The sequence below is a fragment of the Bidens hawaiensis genome, unplaced genomic scaffold (assembly GCF_021521415.1).
Source record: "Bidens hawaiensis isolate Kalapana, Puna unplaced genomic scaffold, B.hawaiensis_p1.1 tig00078770_1, whole genome shotgun sequence".
NCBI classification, from domain to species: domain Eukaryota; kingdom Viridiplantae; phylum Streptophyta; class Magnoliopsida; order Asterales; family Asteraceae; genus Bidens; species Bidens hawaiensis.
Window position 1 is genome coordinate 18,034 of NW_027503488.1, and position 16,789 is coordinate 34,822.

Here is a 16,789-nt window from a genome sequence, read left to right on the forward strand (position 1 = left end):
TCACTCGCTTCAACTCAAAGAAGTTAAGTCTGGGTAATCTTAGCGAAGATCTTGTTCGCGCTGCTTTCATCCAGGGCGCGAACGACCCAGAGCTCATCCGCACCTTAACGGGTAGAGATGGCATGCCATCCACATGGGATGCCATCATGACAGCAGCTAAATGCTTTGCGGAAACGGAAAAGCAACTGGGTAGAGATCTCCCCCAGAGCACAAACCTCTACACCTAGAAAACAAGAGAAGACAACATCCTTACCGCCCGACTAAACAAAAAGCGGAAGCTAGGCATTTGGCAGTCAAGGGTAAACTTTGACACCTCATCCGGCTTGCAACATCGGTTAGACGGAAGGGATAACGTACAGTCGAACCAGAACTCCAGATGGACGCTACTCACCAAAAGCGTCACCGAGATATTCGCCACTGAGGAGCTCCCATGGCCAAAGGCTCCAATAATCCGACATCGTCACAATGCTGATCGGAGTAAATACTGTGACTTTCACAGGACAAAAGGCCACAACAGTGAAGAATGCACAGACGTGAAGGACATCGTCGAAGCATTTGTCAGAGATGGGACGCTCGCGCACCTCGTGGCGTAACGAACGCTGAGCAGGCCGATGCGTGTAGAACCCCAGCTGGGGAAAACACGAATAAAATTGCAGCTTCAATGTTGGAGACTACATACTGCGTAAACAACGAGATCCCGAACCAGGTGCATATCGGCTCGATGGCACTCCCATCCCAACAACATGGAAGGGAGCTCAATTACACAGTTTGCATGTAGATCAATTCCAAACTTGTAAAGAAAAGGCCCAGAGCCACTTCTAATGGAAATGATTCTCCTTAGAACATTGATGCTGATAATCTTACATTTATACTTATGAACTTTCCACACTGATATGCCGGTCTTAACCGCATACATAAGTGGGAAAGAAGTCGTTACTTGTGGAAGGCGGCAAAACCCGCATAAACACAAAAAACGACAAACCTTTACGCAGGTCAGTCATAGGTAAAGTTTGGTGATCCCACTAAGTGAAAGTGCCGGTCCTAACCGCACAAATCATGATAAACTAAACCCATTGACAACCGCGCGTCGAACGGTTAATTTATTCAACACTGATGCCGGCTTTCACCGCATAAATAAGTATAAAGAAATTGTTGCTTGTGGAAGGCGGCAAAACCCGCATAAACACAAAAAACGACAAACCTTCACGCAGGTCAGTCATAGGTAAAGTTTGGTGATCCCACTAAATGAAAGTGCCGGTCCTAACCGCACAAATTATGATAGAAGAAACCGAACTAACCTATTGACAACCATGCGTCAAATGATTAACTTATTCTAAACACTTAGAAAATTTCAAAGGAAAAGATGAGGAAAACTTCCACGCATGTCAGATATAGGTAAAGCTTAGCCATCCTACTAAGTGCAAGTGATGGTCTTATCCGCACAATCACGAAAGAGGACGCAAAACTTTAACTTATTATCTGCCACGTTGAAAAGTTAACTTATCTAAGTACTAAAGAAATTGCTAAGTTAAATCAAAATATGCGTGAAATAAACGAGGCAAGGAACTGGCAAATAATCTTTATTCCATCGAAATTCAAATATTACAGATTGCTGGGTACATACCCGCATACAAAAGAAGCTATACAAAAATAAAAATCTATAATGGTGGAAAGGGATCTTCAGGATCAAGCTTCAGGACCACTTCCACTTGGACCCGCACCATCAGTAGAGCGTGGCGGTTCAAGGAAAGCTTTAAGGATAGCTAGCCCATCATCAGCAACAGCAACTTCGTTCACCTTCTCCACCATCGGATGCGGGAAGGCGGCATACTGATTCACTGCTTGGTCATATACAGCTTCAGTATCAACGTCATATAAAGGGAAGTTGGAAGGCGGGATGCCTTTCTCAACGAACCCTAGACCAAGCAGGAAGCCGGCCTTTTCCCCATCCTCATGAGAAGCGTTGAGGGCTGCGCTCATAGCATCGTCATAAGATGTATCCGTGAAGACCCGATGCACAACCTACAAAAAGAAAAAATACAAGTATCAAAACCTTTTCTATTTACAAAGGAAAGCGTAAAGATATAATGAAATTAAACATACATGAGACAACGCTTCTCGAAAAAGCCATTCCTTGGCAACCAGAGCCTCCTGGAGGGCGGCTTGAGCTTGGTTACGGGCGCGTTCGGCTTCACTTTTGTTGAGGTTGGCAAGCAACACTTCTTTAGCCGCAGCCTCTTCAACGCCCTTTAGCTTCCGCTCAGTGTGGTCAAGCACCCCCCTCTGGTCCAAGATCTCTTGGAGCTTCTTGGCGTCTTCCATCGCCAAGGCATCATGAGCCTGTTGGAGCGCCTATAGTTTGGCTTTAAGTTCCTCATTCTCGAGGCGTAGAGGCTCAGCAACAGCTTCAGCCTTGGTGGCCCTCTCAGTTGCGTTCCGTGCAGTTTCCTTAGCCAGCCGAAGCTGTTCGTTAACAGCTTGGGCAGCCTTGGAACGGGCCTCGAGCCGGGCTTGAACTTCAACCTCGAGGGCCTTGAAGGCCTTCTCCTTTTCCGCAGCCACTGCGGTAAGCCTCTTGTTCTCCTCCCGGACAGCCCACGCCTGAGCTACTTCTTGAATACGAGCTGCTTTTAACTTGTCGTTTTCACGACAGAGCAGCTCGACGCGCGGCTGCATCCGGGCCAGGAGAATCCGAAGATCGTTGGTTAGCCTACCCTCCTGGTAGCTAGCCATTGCTTCCCCCAACGCACCACTAGGATCTGCGTGACGAGCCCACTCCACGCACTCCACAGGCGTGCGAAGGGTTGTTCCTCGGCGGATGTTCCATCGTGGAACATACACTTCATTGGAATCCGACACTGCAAAAAACAAAAAGCAGTTAGGAAAAGATGATATATATATATATAAAAAAAAAAGGCTAAAAGAACCCTACGCACCTGTAGGGTCGACAACAGGCCGATAGCCGCCAAACCCATCACCTGAACCCAAGGGAAATCCATCCAAGAGGTCAGGCAGATGGGAAAGAGGCAGAGGTTGGCGAGAAGCCCCAAGCATACCTGAAGGATCGGCCGTAGCTGCCGACGTCGGAGGAGGCATAGAGGCCGCCGCGGTAGAAACTAACGGAGGTGAACTCACAACCGTGGTCGCCGCTGCGGAAGTACCCGCAGAAATAGTCACCGCCGGCTCAGTGAAAGATTCAGTAAATATGGCACTGACAGCCGGCGGAGATGTCATCACAGTTGGAACAGTTGGGTGAGCAACTGAACCAACTGAAGCAGGCGCAGCCGCCTGGGTCATCGCCTCAGGTAGGTTGACCAAGCCTACCGTCATGGGTCCGGAGGTGCTCCTCCTCGCTCCACCCTGGAATGCGGTAGCATCCACGCCTGCACAAAGAAGATATAAGTATAATGGCGGAAAGATATGAAGTTAAAAAGTAAAGGAAGTTTGTACTTACGGGTTTTCTTGAGCCTAAAAGTGCGAACAGGCGGGGACGAACCCGATGGAGCCGGCCTATTCACGCCGCTCACCGTCGTTGTCCTGGGCTGCTCGGAGGTGACGGTCGTCTCAGCCTCCAGAGCAGTGGTCTTAGCACCACCAGGGTTTCACGCCACCTCCTCGCTTTCGGTCTCTGAATCAGACCGATGCACCGGATCGGCAGTGGAGGCAACCTTCGCCTTCCCCTTCCCGCCGGCAGCCTTCTTCTTCCGCACCAACGGAGGACCATCTGCGGATTCCTCATCAGAAGATGACAAGATTAGAGGAATTCCAGCAGAGGTTTCAGCATTGAGAGGTCGAGGGTTGAATAACGCCTTACCTGGCCGCGTGGCGCTCATAATAGGGTGGCCTGGCGGGTAGACCTCCACAAACCGATCCCTCGTTTGCTCCAAGATGGGCAACTCGTTCTCATCGAGAGCACGAGTACCCATCCGAGCGGGACCATCACTCTCCCGCGGCTGCAGGAGAGACTGCAAGTCGTTCCCCTCTGAAATAAAAGAAACAGTTAGAAGACAAACCTATATAAACAAAGAAGACATAGCATACCGTAAGGGACAGAGTTCAAACCGTATTCGAGGACGATGGGAACCTGTGACGCCTCCTTCCACACCCGGCTCATCCCAAGCATCACCATCCCAGACTCCGCAAAGCGGTACACCGGAGTCTGGATCCGGGAGATCTTGGCGAAGAATTCCGCCTCCTGGTAGTTTGGGGCGTGAAGGGCGGGGGGTGCTATCCCATTCTTAAACGTCATCGCTATCGGGACGACGCGAGCGGAGATATAAAAAAACTCCCTCTTCCACGACCGAAGACTGCGCTCGGTTGCGCAGATCTTCAGCCCCTTGATCCGGTTGACCAAGGTGTACCACCCCTGGATGCACCTCCAAGAATAGAAGGTCATCAACCGGTCAACATGGGGCTCCACGCCCAGAATGAGGCACACCCACTCAAAGTGGCGGATCTTGGCGATCGCCATCGGGTGTACCTCTGTCAAATGCACCTCGTGCCTCTCCAAGACACGGTATACAAACTTCGTTAATGGGAACCTGAGATTCCCATAAACGAAGAATGCAGCGTACACCCCTATCTTGCCCTTGGGGGCATCGTACACCGTCTGGTGTGGCTCCGGAAACTCAGGCTCGAACTGCTCGAGCATGAACTTCCGGACGATGTACTGAAAAAGCTCAGTGGGAAGAGCACACTGGCATTCGCCAGCAGTGCTCTTATCGTCTTTATCAGACGTAGACGTCGGGATCTCGACGTGCACGTCAGATTCCTCGACAGCAGCTTCGAAATCGTGAGTAGAAGACATGGTTTGGAGGTAAAGGAACGATTTCAGGAGAATGCTAAAACCGCAATATGAAGGGCTAAACAAAGGTTTAAAAATGTTTTTTTTTTACATTATGAAAAACTATTTTGAATTTGCGGCCTAGAATAGGTGGATGGACATGGTAATGTTTCCAGTTTTGAAGCCTTTGGATCCAATGTTTCTCAACATGGAACACGTTTAAAATGTTCTTGCTCAATTTCCTGGATAGAGTGTAATGCCCGACAAAAGTGAAACATCTAAAAACCGGTGCAATACTGCCTACTAAAACCCCAACTAATTGCACCATAAGAATTATTGTTGGTGACCACTTATAATCTGAATTCTCAAACTTGTGATATTGTATGTCAGTTATAGTGGGTCGAATATGTAAACCGAAACACAAAACAAAGAGTGAGCATATAACCCCAAAAGCAGAAGAAACCGGTGAGCTAGCAATTACAAATTGGGGGTTACGAGTTTCCGTCATCATCCAATACTTTTTAACATATAGCTTGAGTTCCTTGGAAGAAAATCTTTTCTCATGATGACATGAAACCAATTGTTGTGACTCCTTGTACCTATGCTCTAATTTGTTTCTAGTTGCCGAAATAGTCAAAGCTAGTGAAAATGGCCATAGAAGGGGAAATATAAAAGGAATTGATGTATAGAAGTATGACAAAGTATAAAATTGGATCCCCATATTTACAATAATGGTTACCACAAGGATAGCCAAGGCCAAGATGTTCGTTAGAAGCTCTTTGTCATCCATAAGTCCTAAAGAAGGGAGAAAATTGGCTAACATGGTGACCAAGAAAAAGATGCTGATAATCTTTATGGAGTAAACGTAATCGCTAGACGGATCAAGATCCACCGGTAGCTTCATTGCTATTGCTACAAGTGTTATGGTAGTAGCGTTGAGAGTGAAAAATTTGTTCGGAAACCATAATTTCCATAGCCAAAACCCGTGTATGAGATCGGCTGCCATTGCAAGTGTGCATATCAAAGATGCTATAGCAGTATACAAGCCCACCCACGGCATGGCGTCAACAGGAGATTGCCAAACCATTTTAGAAAAGAAGGGAGAATCGAATATTGTGCTTAGATTAACAGAGCAAAAGCCAAATTAACATGATTGTTAATTATTATTGTAAGAAATTCAAAGATAACTCTGGAAGATGTGATCAACTTGACTGTTTCTTCCACGTATTCACACATAAATGAAACAGTATTAACACAAAAGAGACACCTATACATAGAGGTGGATCTAGGGCTAGGCCATGGTGTACCCAGGTACTGCTCAACTTTATCTGCGAAGTAAAAAGAAAAAAATAAATTCTTCTTCGTTTACGTATCGGATACCCTAAGCGAATATTAGTTAACGCCCAGGGCCGGCCTGTGAGCCAGCGAAAACAAAGTAGGGCTTAAGACCACGCTTAATTAAGGTTTACATGTCCGAAAAAATTATATATAGCGGCGCAGCTTGTTGCTCGCTTACCCATTATCCAGATGTAGTTCGGTTTGTGTTATATATAAAAGGATCAATATTTTCTATATAGATATATTATAATTGGTAGAGTAAATTTAAATTAATGTTTTTTGTGGATGGCAAACTTGGTTGTTACTAAAGTATGAGTTCAAAACTTTTAAATAGCAATTCTTTTTTTCTTAACAATTATCATGAAAAGGTCCCAAAATCTTGTTTCGATTTAGGCCTTCACATTCATTGAGCTGACACTGTTAACGCCTAGTTCCTAAAAAGTATTCTGGGATACCCCTGAATTTTCTTCTATATCCGCCACTACATATATAGTTAGTTAAATAAATGATTGCTAAAATAACAAGTTTTTTGAAAATTTTCAATTTAGACTTTCCAAAAGTGAAAAAAATTATCTCTTATGTTATTCACTGACTCTTCATTTCAACAACTTTATTCATTAACTGCTACTCTAGTTTTCCCAGCATTTCCTTCTTGTTTCTCAAATCTCGCGTTTAACAAATTTTGTTAATAAATTGTTTATTTAAATTGCTATTGTGAAGTCACCGAATATTGTCATATTGAGAAATGAGTATTAATTGGGTCCATTTGAAACACAACACGTACCATGCTGTTTATAATTAGGCATGTCAATTTATGTATATTATTAGGCCGTAGAATAACATGTGGATGAAAGCTTACTGAAAGCATTATTGTGTTAAGCTTGACTCAAATTAAATGGTTGTCTTATCAGGAAGAAGCATCAAGAAATTAAATAATTGATTCTACATGTTGATTATCTTTAAATGTTAAGGTATTGTCGCACTTCTAGTTCTAAGTATCCGAAGAGTAATACGTTATAATTTTTTATATAACATAATATATGTTATTAAGCAATTTTAAACTAACTTCATATATAATAATATTATAAATAATATTAATTATATAAATAGCATGTTGGTTTAGGCTATGTAGCCTACTTACAATGGAAATGTGAAGCTTGGGTTGGCCTTGTTAAATAAGGTCATTTTAACACACATTTATCTTTTATATACACTCTATAAATGGTGTATGAATAACACATCCCTTATTAAATAAGGTTATTTTCCGGCCTCTACTTGAGCTTGTTAAGTCGGTCGATTTTAACTAACCAATCCCATGTAGTTCATAAACAGTTTTGACTAATTTAACAACTTTAAAAAACTCAAGTGAGAATATAATCACTCAGCATATTCACGAATCACGAAAAAAGGATGGCCATGGGCCTAGGCCTAAATTTCTAATCTAGCCCATGCAACCCAACCCATCAGGCCGATGCCAGAATTTTTGTTGAAGAAGCAGGCCCGACAAAGATTAGCTCGATTATAGCTAGAGGTGAAAAAGAAAACCGGTTTGGGCCCATTGACCCGGTTTATAACCCGACCCGTTTCACAAAAAATTAACCCGGTTTGGACCAGACCCAACTTGATAATTTCGTTTTGTAATTGACTATTTGTCAAGTTTAATAAGTTTCACGTTTGAGAAAATTGTATTGAAATTGGAGAGTTCATTGAACTAGCAACTTTTCTCAAGCTAGTGGTAAGGAAGATATAATTAAATTGGTGTTATATAAAAATTCTGTTTTTCATTATTATATATTATTATTTTGACCTTTTGCATTTACATTTTACTTTTAGTTAACATATTAGACTTTCTTTTTTGTTTTTGACTAATTTCTACCCAATTAATCTACTATTTATTTATTTTTTTAATCTTTTATACTTTGATTAGAAGAGTAAAAAAAACCGTTCGGGATCCGGAAACGGTTTGTAACCTAGAACTGGAACCAAAACCGGAACCAATACTAGAATCAGTTTGAAATCGACCCTAGCTGACAAGCTGATTTAGACCAAAACCAGATTCGTTTGAATTTTTATAGACCCAAACCGGAAGCGACTTGAGAAAAGGCTCGGTTTGTACAAATCTAACTATGTTCTCATGGAGTTTTTGTTGGATAATTTGGAGCTCGTGTGGAATGGAGTTAAGAGTCTGATGATAGCAACCCAGGAAAGATTACAAGTACCCAAGCCATGGTGCAAAACATAGTCCATGATACAAACTACATCTCTACACATGCATAATAGTAATACCACGAGATATCACATCCGAATTCTTGGCCCTTGGCTTCAACTTACTACTTTCATATGAATTTACGCATGAAACCAAATACTGAATACATACATCTTTAAAATTTAAAAAAATGAACCCAGAAATATTCTTAAAACACTTATGAGAAGAAGTTATCATGAGTTAAGATTTTAATGTTTCTTGTATTTTAAGATAAGAGTGTTTCCATTGATCATGATATATCGTTCATTGCAGTCCATGGATGTCTATCAGATATGCTAATAACGACTTAATTACCAAAGGGACTATGGCCTAGCTAGCGGTATCATGGTGTGTGAAAAGATGTATCTTTCCATTAGTCTAAGGTTCGATCTCATAGTAGGCATTGGTATATATAGAGTAGAAATAGAGGGTGTGTGTTAGCTGCTTCAAAAAACTACATATTATTATAATAATCGTAGTAATAATAATATGTACACATAAAACAAAAAAGTTAAAAATAGGAGTGTTCTATATTCTACACATGTATGTGAATGCACGTTAAGACCGGTACCCAATGCTTATTACGTAATACTTACGGTGAGTGATTCAATTCCACTTGAAGAACCGGGATCAATCCGAGTTGAAGTACCACTATAAGGTGTCTGACCGCCATTAAGTAATTGACTTTTTGGTAGTGCACGCCACTTATCAATGTATGCTGTAGATTCAACATTCATGTCAGGAAGTTTACGAGCTTTTAGTATCTTAAGGATCTTCTTGGATTTACCAAGAAGCTCAGCTGCAATCCGAATGTTATCTCCCCTTTTCTCGATTGCATGGTGTTGACACATTATTTTTATGACACGTGGTAAGTTGGTAAAGCAAGCACATAAGATATCTGCAATTATAGTTGATATCCAATCAAAGAGTTTTTCACCATTTGGCCAACTTGTTTGTTCATTCCATTGTAGCAACATAGATTGAGTAATTCTATACATGGAACTTGCCAGGATGAACTTATAAGGTGATTGATCTATACTTGGTTTTTTGTTGCTCTTAAACTCTCGCATAATGTTTTCGGCTTCATCCCCTAACCATTTAAGAATTTGCTTTGATGTATATCCTTTACGAGCCATCTTTTGAAGATCGATATGTAGCCATGAGCGGTATACTTCAACTTCTGCCCACATGAGTTTTGTTGCTTTTCTTATCTCTAATGTGCCACCATCTCCAAGGAGACATTCTTCTATATGTCTAACAATTTGAAGGCCTTCCCTCACTCCGGAAAGTAATGACTTCATATGACACGGTGCAATGTTAGGAAGTGCAATGGCAATTGATGTCAACGTTACTACAACAAGGCTCCAACAATTGTGAGTTTCATCCTGATATAAAGGTTGGACTTGGTCATTTTCGAACTCTACCACTCCATTGAATCCTACAGATTTTTCGAGCAGCACCATAAGATTGCGTGGTTCTTTCTTTTCTGAGGCTTGAAGTTGTTGAGTTATATAACGGAGTGTATTTCTTAAAATTCTATCGGAAAGCTTTGCTTCCTCTTCAACTTGTAAAACATACATACTATATTCTTTTATTTCAAAGCTCCCATCTTCGTTAGGCATGCTTGCTTTAGCCTTTCGAAACCTTTCCATACATGACTTGAAGAAATGCCAACAATATGAGAGTAAGATTAAAAAAATTCTTGGAACAAAACATATTGTTTTACATATAATCAAGACCAAAATATGAAGTGATATACAAAAGTTTAAAAGGATATTTTTTATGTTGTGGAAAAGTATATTGCAATGGCGACCCGGGATGTGTGAATACACATGTATGCGTTTTTACTGCTGAAGCCTATGGATCCAATGTTTTTCCACTCGAAACACATTCAAATGGTTCTTGCTCCATTCCTTGGAGAGAGTGTAGTGACCAACAGATGAGAGACATCTAAAAACTGGTGCAATACTACCTACTAAAGTTCCAACTGATTGCAAGAAAAAAATAATGTCAAGTGACCAGTAATAATCTGATTCTCTACAATTATATAATCCATAATCGTCCCTCCATAATAAAAATAGAATAAATGGTACAGCTGAAAGTAAGGACACATATAAGCATATAACCCCAAACGCAGAAGAAACTGGAGAGCAAGCAATAACAAATTGGGGGTTCCGAGTTTCAGTCATCATCCAATACCTTTTAACATAACTTCTTAGACATTTGGAGGAAAACCTTTTCTCTTTATAATTTGAAACCAATTGTCGTGACTCTTCATACCGATGTTCTAATTTTTTTCTAGATGCTGAGACTGTTAAAGCTATTGAAAATGGCAATACAAATGCTAATATAAGTATAGGAATTTCTACAAAGAGAAAAAGCACATTAGTATAAATTTGGATTCCTATATTCACAGCCATTGTTATTAGAAAGACACCCAAGGCCACGATGTTCATCATAAGCTCTTTATCATCCATATGCCCTAAAGATGGGAGAAAATTGGCTAGCATCGCGGTCAAGAAATAGATTCCAATCATCTTTGTGTATACAATGTATATGCGACAACCTTCTTCAGGAAGACAACATGATAGATCCACCGGAAGCTTCATTGCTATTGCAATAAGAGTGATGGTGGAAGCATTAAAAGTGAAAAATTTGTTTGGAAACCAGAGTTTCCATTGCCAAATTGCTTGAACGGCATCAGTTGCCATCGCAATGATGCATATCAAAGATGCAACACCAACATACAAGCCCACCCACGGCATGGCCTCCTTTGGAGACTCCCACACCATTGTGCTAGAGAAATGATATACAAAGCGCGCTTATGCCTAATTCGGCAGTAGAGCAAGACTGAACATGCTTTATACATTTATTGAAGTACTAAAAGATGTTTACAAAGATACTTTGTTATCAATATTTTATTTTCTAGTTTCATCTCATTGGATGTTTCTTTGCCTTTCCTTCTCAAGGGCCTGCACTGTCCGGCCAAATTAATTATTGCAAGTTGTTGACATAATGCCTTAGCTATTTTTTCGCATAAAAATTGCATGCAATTAACTAATTTCTTGTATTTCAGATATAATAATTTGTGACGAATAGTAAGTTCACTAGCAACATATTTGTTGTGTCTGTCCTTTTTAAAAATCCATACTTACTAAAACTCTACTATTTCGATCAAGAGAGGCACTATGTGCTTAAGAAGAAAGTTAGTTACCAACAACAAGAGAGTAAGATCACAAAAGTTCTTGCAACAAGACATGTTGTTTTGCATATAACCAAAACGGCAATATGAAATGTTATATAAAAGTTCAAAAAAAAAATTGTAAAGTTCTGAAAACAATTTTGCAATGGCTTCCTGGAATATGTGAATGAACATGGACATGTTTCCACTATTGAAGCTTTAATTTGTATCCAATGTTTTTCGACTTTATAAACATTTAAATTATTTGTGATCCATTTCTTGGAGAGATTGTAATGACCAACAGAGGTGAAACATCTAAAGATTGGTGTAATACTACCTAAGAATCAAATCTAAATTGAAGGCGCAAACACTAATGTTGAAATTATAATTTATTTAGTCTGATGTAGCGGCTAAAATCGTGAAAGCTAGTTCGATAAATAAAAATAATAAAAAGTTACGGAAAAAACCAAAGAATAAATAGTTCTTGAAATCAACTAACTAAAAAGAAATCTGTTAGCTTTCTTCTTTGCTCCGATTTGTGAAGCCGTGAAAAATAATTATCATCCTTTGCTGTCGAAGACTGTAAATCAACTTCCAACCGATGTTTTGTGTTGATGCAGCCCAACTAAAGGCCACCTAATTAATTTGACGGTCTAGCCCAAGTTATATATATGAAGTCCAAATCAGAACTAATTCATGGCTCAATTACATGTTGATTTTGTTTGTTGTACTTTTAAGTTTCAAATACAAAAGAAATAAATATTTTCTTAAAATCATTATTCTTCATTTGGTAAGAGTTAAAATAATGATTCATAAAATCCGTGATCATCATGAATTAAAACATTTTTCCGACTTTCAATTTTTTTTTCAATGTTCATTGTCATCACTCGTAACCCTTCGAAACTATAAAAACAATATAAACAACCCAAAGTAGACTCCGTTTCAATAAAATAAGTGTTGTGCAATATACAAAGAAATTTGGATTTTGTAAAAACTTTCCCTTTTATTTTGTTTTTTCTTATGGTTTGGTATTCTCAGCATATATACGTTTTTATCTTAGGTTTTTATTTGGAAGAAAAAAAATTGGGTTTTTAAATTTCCCATTTTATTTTATGTGTTTTTTAAGGTTTGCTATTCATGAACATATAGATGGTTAAACTATAATATTATTTAATGTATATGTAGATAGTAAATAACTAAATGCACACTAAAAAGGTAAAAAAGTAAAGATATTTGTGATTTCTTAGATTATTATTGGTCAAGGATAACATTTGAATAAAAAAAATATTGACAACTCATGCTCTTTCATTGTTTTTCTTCAGGTTTTCTTTTATTATCCTATTGATAATCTACAAAATCTATTATATTATATGGTTTAGAATGCCATTGTAAAATATTTAGTTTTTCAATGAATAAATTTTATTAATACGACAACACAACACTCACAAAAAAAATAAGTGACTGTAGCACAAGGGATCGAGTGCCATTTTGACAATGTAAAATTTAGTATATCAAAAAAATGTCTGTAACCACTCATCACATATTTCAAATATCAGACTATAGATGTATGATCCAATTAATTGACCGGTTTTACAAATTAACCACTATATATACAAAAGCTACAAAAGACAGAAAACTATTTTCTTTTTTTCAAATTAAGCAATTTTAGACAATTTCCAACTGTTGGTATGCAATGAAAACTAGTATGAACATGCATTGATGCTTGGGGTTACTGGTGCTTGCAGAAAACCCAGCAGTATTATTAATTTTTTATATATTTATTTGCAGAGGCTACGTATATTTTTATTGTTGGACACTTGGACTTGTACAGTGTTATTTTAATTATTTCCAATATTCGTACTTTATCTTTTGATAAAATAAAATGAGTAACTATATATTTACCAGCCTATGGATCAGCGATGTCTAGGATCTAGCATACATCAGTACTATGAGCATCTTCAGCTGTTTACGGATTAACTCATTTAATGGAAAAAAAAAAAGGATTTTCCTATTTGTTTTTGAAGTTATACAACATTATTAAATTAAAGTATATCTTATTAGAATCGACCTATGATATGTACGAACACCGGGATGTATTTTATTCTCTCGTAAGTCATAATGTAAGATGTAATTATAATTAGGAAAATTATATTTAAATAATCTCAACTATTAAATATTAACAAATAACGGTTCTAACTAACAAATGTCTACTGACAGTCCTAACTTTTAACATATTTGTTTATAACGATCAGCGACTAATATAATTCTAACGCCGTTAGTCGCCGGTCATTGGAAAAACATTTTTGATCAAAAGCTCAGCATTTCCGTCTCAAACTTCTTTGTAATATTGTATTGGAACACTCAACATTTTCGTCAAAACTTATTTGTAATCTTGTACCAGCCTAGAACCAGCAACGTTGGGGTCGGCGGTGCTCAAATGGTGGTGGTTGGCTGGTAGTAAGTCTGTTGATGGTGGTGGTGGTGTTGTTCAAGTGGTGGATGTTAGCAGTGATGGTGGTGTTTAGGAGGTGGTGGTCCGCAGTGGTGTTCGGGCGGTGGTTGTCGACGGCGGTGCTGGTGATTATGTGGTGGTCAGCGGTGGTGTTCAAGTGATGGTGGTCTAACAACGATGTTCAGGTGGTGGTGGAGTGGTGGTGTTCAGCTTGAGTTTTTCAGCTAAAACAGTTTTTCAAAAACTAGCGACTGACGATGAACTAACTGGGAAAAAAAAAGTTTGGGTAGTTTAGTTAAAACATTGATGAAACTTGATCTAAATTTTATGAGGTTTTCCTTTTTTTATTTAACCTAAACTAATTTTAATTCAAACAGTATATTAAAATTATAAATGTGATAGTATCTTTGTTGGTTTTACCACAAAAGAATATCATAGTCGTCGACTATTTCACCGTCTCCTTCTCCCACTTTCTCTACATTTCTCTTGGAATCCTTCACGGAAATCCATGCAACTTTACTAATTTATGTGTTTTAAAAGCTACAATTTTTATTTCAAATTATGTTGTACGATACAATATTTTTAAGCTTTTTTAAAGATTACTTAACTTTACATAATCATTTATTTAAAGTAATATTGTCGTTATGTAACACAAGTTTTCATAACTTTGTACTACCAAGTAGAATTATGTGCATTAAATTATTTGGTAATGATTTTGTTTAACTTATAAATGGATATAGCCATATCAAACAAGCTAGTCATATTTTGTAACACTGATGTTGAAAATGAAGACCATCAACCCGATCTAAGATCAAACTTTTCAATGAAGGAGATAATCTGTAATCAATGTGCTTGATGTTACATTGGCGTCGGGAATGCATATGATAATATCTTGTACTTGGTAGTCACTTATGCTAAAAGTTTTTTATGCAAAGAATTTTATACTCTGATTTGATTGATGTTGAGAGGGAAAAATCATAGTTTTCCAAGGAACAAAGCTTTGTTCAATAAAGAACTTGGAGGAAACTTTTGCCACTTTTTACCTTTGATGATAAACACATTCAATAATTATACGATTATTCATATCATTCAAATTATGTTAATCTAATTTTTAACTTTTTGAAAATAAATTATAATTTGATTTGAATTTTGTTTGATATATATATATATACATGTATGTATGCACGTGTATGTATACTCGTATGTATGTGTGTGTTTGTCTGTGTGTTGGGTATCCGTATTCAATTAGAAAACCAATCAATTCGAAAAGCATAAATTTGAATTCAACTTGAAAAACCAAATTCAGTGAGTTTGGATGATAAACCAACTCGAGAATTTGAAAAACAAATTAAATTCGATTCAAAGTTCACTTTTCAAGTATGATTAGAATAATAACATTCTCATTTAATAACATGTTGAGTCGATTTTGTTGCAACCAAGTAATTGTTTATAAAAAAATAAAAAAAATTTAAAAAAATTATTCTTCTATTATGTAGTCTAGTTTCTTGCTAGCTTGTTTTTGTACGCTCTGGTCTCCACCATTTTCAAGTATATTAGACCAGGTGTAGCGGTCACGTTGTGGCCAACGTTAAAGTGAAAACGCGGGGGTACACCGCCGCCCCCCCCCCCCCCCCGCGTTATGTTGATTTTTTTGTGTGCGTTGTATCTAAAACGCGGAGAATGGCACATTAATCAAAAAAGGACCGTTGCTTTTTGACCGTTGGAGAATAAAAAAAAAATTTATTTCCTATATATTAAACCATTTCATCCCCAATCAAACCTCATCAAATTTATAAAAATTCTCTTCAACTCTATAAAAATTCCTTACACAAAATTTACTATATATGGATCCTCCATCTATATATAAACAGTTTTTCGGGCCCGACCAAGAAGCCGAGGACGTGGAGGAGGAACAGGCGGTTACGAGTGCGATTATGCTCGCGACACAGTATATGAGTTCCGTTACGGGTGCGATTAGCTCTCCACCCCCCGTTTCAAAAAGAGCATATATCGAACGAGATCGTGCCGAAGCCAACAACCGGTTGATGGCGTATTACTTCTGCGACTCGCCGAGATACAAGAACCCGAAGACCTTTAGGCGTCGTTTTCGGATGTCTAAAAGTTTATTTTTGCTCATCACCAATGATTTGGAGTGTGAGTTTGATTACTTTAAGCAAAAGCCTGACGCTCGAGGGACGCTAGGATTCACGGCTATTTAGAAGGTTACGTCAGCCGTGCGCGGTGCTCGCCTACGGAAACACAACCGACATCAACGACGAGTATTTAAAGATGGCCGAAAAAACAACTCGGGACACCTTAGAGTATTTTTGTTACGGTACGTTTTGTTTTTTTTTAAATAATTTATCACTTATTTACTGTGATCGTTTATTTTATAAAAGTTTTGTAAAATATAGGAATATTTAAACTATATGGACCGCATTATCTGAGAGAGCCCAACGTTAACGATCTACAACGTCTTTACGAGGAACATACAAGGGTACATGGTTTCCCCGGCATGATAGGGAGTGTAGATTGCATGCATTGGGAATGGGCTAATTGTCCAACTGCATGGCGAGGTCAATTCACATGAGGTGACCAAAAGGGACCAACGGTCAGCCTTCAAGCGATCGCTTCATACGACCTTTGGATTTGGTCGGCATTCTTTGGTATTCCCGGTTCCAACAATGACATAACCGTCTTAGAGCAGTCTCCTGTGATGGAGAGTTACACATCTGGGACCGTTCCCGTCGCTTCGTTTTGGGCTAACGATAACTTCTACGATCATGGGTA

At 38.7% G+C, this 16,789-nt stretch overlaps 3 protein-coding genes across 3 annotated transcripts; all 3 read right to left on the reverse strand.

Annotated features, from left to right (window-relative positions):
• Positions 1 to 4,874: 4,874 nt before the first annotated feature.
• Positions 4,875 to 5,870, reverse strand: LOC143606993 (uncharacterized). The gene has a single exon (XM_077082595.1). The coding sequence runs from the start codon at positions 5,868 to 5,870 to the stop codon at positions 4,875 to 4,877; it is 996 nt and encodes a 331-aa protein (XP_076938710.1).
• A 3,077-nt stretch (positions 5,871 to 8,947) lies between these two features.
• Positions 8,948 to 10,018, reverse strand: LOC143606994 (uncharacterized). Its single transcript, XM_077082596.1, has one exon. It carries the CDS (start codon positions 10,016 to 10,018, stop codon positions 8,948 to 8,950), a length of 1,071 nt encoding a protein of 356 aa, XP_076938711.1.
• Positions 10,019 to 10,210: 192 nt separating this feature from the next.
• On the reverse strand, positions 10,211 to 11,158 carry LOC143606995 (uncharacterized). The gene has a single exon (XM_077082597.1). The coding sequence runs from the start codon at positions 11,156 to 11,158 to the stop codon at positions 10,211 to 10,213; it is 948 nt and encodes a 315-aa protein (XP_076938712.1).
• Positions 11,159 to 16,789: the final 5,631 nt, after the last annotated feature.